Source organism: Musca vetustissima, unplaced genomic scaffold, assembly GCF_032173495.1.
Source record: "Musca vetustissima isolate MV318-11 ecotype Yass unplaced genomic scaffold, APGP_CSIRO_Mvet_v1 utg118231, whole genome shotgun sequence".
NCBI lineage: Eukaryota > Metazoa > Arthropoda > Insecta > Diptera > Muscidae > Musca > Musca vetustissima.
The window spans coordinates 31,040-33,409 of NW_026885080.1; the positions used below are offsets into that span (position 1 = coordinate 31,040).

At 37.0% G+C, this 2,370-nt stretch overlaps 1 protein-coding gene across 1 annotated transcript; it reads right to left on the bottom strand.

Moving 5' to 3' along the window:
- Positions 1–667: 667 nt before the first annotated feature.
- LOC133332192 (adult cuticle protein 1-like) lies at positions 668–1,626 on the bottom strand. Its single transcript, XM_061540572.1, has 2 exons — positions 1,526–1,626; positions 668–1,449 (listed from the first exon to the last, which is right to left on the bottom strand). The coding sequence occupies exons 1-2, from the start codon at positions 1,529–1,531 to the stop codon at positions 1,042–1,044; spliced, it is 414 nt and encodes a 137-aa protein (XP_061396556.1). The 5' UTR covers positions 1,532–1,626; the 3' UTR covers positions 668–1,041.
- Positions 1,627–2,370: the final 744 nt, after the last annotated feature.

Below are 2,370 nucleotides of genomic sequence, written 5' to 3' on the forward strand. Positions count from 1 at the left end.
TTAGTTCCATTTTCCAATGAAGTCGTTGTATGTTGGTATTCCCGAGTCTGAAATACATCTTCCATTTTTTTCCATTTAGGGGTTTTTGTGGCTGTTACACTTCTGCACAGAAAGTGCTCCCTATAAGTACATGTTTTGATATAGTCCCCGCACTATTGTTGATATTTTGAAGGTTTTAACCGCATCTTCCCTAATTTGGTATTCCGGTTTTGTAGAAACTAAGATTTCTCACTAATTAGACACAGCATCCGCCCAATTTTCAGCATTTTAGGGCATTTTCTAACCGAAAAAGCGCTATAAACTTCTTCTAAGAAATTTTTCAATATAGCTCAAAGTTTTTCAGTATTTTTCATTTTGTAAGAGTATACACAACCTATCAGCAGAAAATTTACAATGACAAAGTCTCCATATGAAGGTCCCGGTTTCTTAAAGAGATTTTGTAATTCCACATGGAACTTCAGAATTCAGCTTTCAATTTTGGAACACACTTAAAATAAATATTTTTCACAAATCAGCATTCACTCGATAACTAAGTACTGTGTGAGATTATACAATGCTCAATGTGATAAAGCGATAGTTCCATAAAATGAAAATTAAGTCAAGTCTTTTAAGATTTTTAATATCTTTATTTCATTTGCAAAGATATTTGTTTTAACATTTTTTTTTTTAGATTTTTATGTTGTTGCAATATTTTGTTGTTTTCATATTTACAGTTAAAGAGTAAAGATAGAAAATGGAGGATAAGGCATAGTTAGGTGTAGAGTTTTGTGTTCTGTTCGTAGATGTTGTTGAATTGTTGCCATTATTCTGGGACTTGGTGTACAGGGCATTGGATCGATGATGGTAAATAGATTGGACCCAGTAACGCCTCCTTGACCAGATGGTAAAGTTTGTGTGTGCTAGTGGTGAATTGGTATTGGAGGACGTAAATAATCGAAAGAAACTCCTTAGATGTGGAAAGGGGATTTAAGCTGAAGCAAGAAGTAATGTAGCGCAGACTATGTAAAACCAGTTTTATCAGTTCGTTACCGCAATGGCTATCTAGTGGGTTCCAGGAGCAGGGGCTAAATTGACTGAGGTGGCGGAGTTAATGTGACCAGCCAAAGGAGCAGTGTGAACGGCACCACGAGTCTTAGCAACATAAACACCTGGTCCATGGGCAGCACTTGGTCCGGGACCTTGGCTCAATGAGATACCGGGATAACCACCCCAGGCACCATGACCAGCAGGACCCCAAGCACCATATCCAGCAGGTCCCCATGGTCCAGCAATACCACCCCATACACCGGCGGCATGAGCACCAGCCCATGGTCCACCCCAAGGTCCAGCCCATGGGGCGGGTCCGGGCACAGCTGGAGCAACAAACGATACACCTGGTGCAACCTGAGCTGTTAGCAAAGATGACTGGACACCGGCGGCAAGGGCCAACATGACTACGGCAAATACGAACTGAAATGTAAATATTAAAAGGATATTGTAGTGATAGGATATATTGCACAACAATATGTTTTTTTACACAAATTACCTTCATGTTGAAGGATTAGAGGATAAGGATATAGACGATGAAAAATGAACTTCAAGCAGTGTTCAGTGAACGCTTTACAATTCGATTCTATGCTGCTAATTGAAAATTTGCTAACTTTTATACACAAAATCTCGCCTGCGATATAAAATATTTCTGACAATTTTTTTTTTTGTTCTTTTTTTTGTCTGCCACGCCAAAAATTAAACGAACAAAAACCAACAACAAAATCTAAAGCATTAAAAACTTTGGCCATTGTAATCAGAGTACCAAAACTTACATCAGCCACCACACACTAACACAATTACCCAGTTCGAGTATACGAGCGTTATAGCAGCAAGAGAAGTTGTAACAAAACAGAGGATAAGAAGTGCATGATTTGCTTTTGTTTTGTTTGTTGTTTAAATGAAAGCAAGCAAGTTACATTTTTTTTTCGGACCAAGTACTAAACTCCTTTCCCAAATATTGTAATGCGTGTGTTCCTATTTAGGACATTGGAGATATCAATATGAGATATTTTCTTGTCGATTCGATTTGTTGTCGACCTTTAAAAGTTATTGAAATTTATGGAGACTACAATTTAGATGTCATAGTAATATATGATACAATTGTGCAAGGAACATAAAATTATATACAGTGATTACCACACATGACTCCGATTTTGATCTAAGGATTTCCTATGGAAGTGAAAAACCCATTCCAGAATATCTACTACAAAACAAGTTATATATGGAAGCTATACGATATACTACGGACCAGGAATCCAATTTTTCACAATTTTGTGAATATAATTTATATTTGAAAGATGTTATACAACATTGACACGTTTTAAAATATTAGCGTGAAAT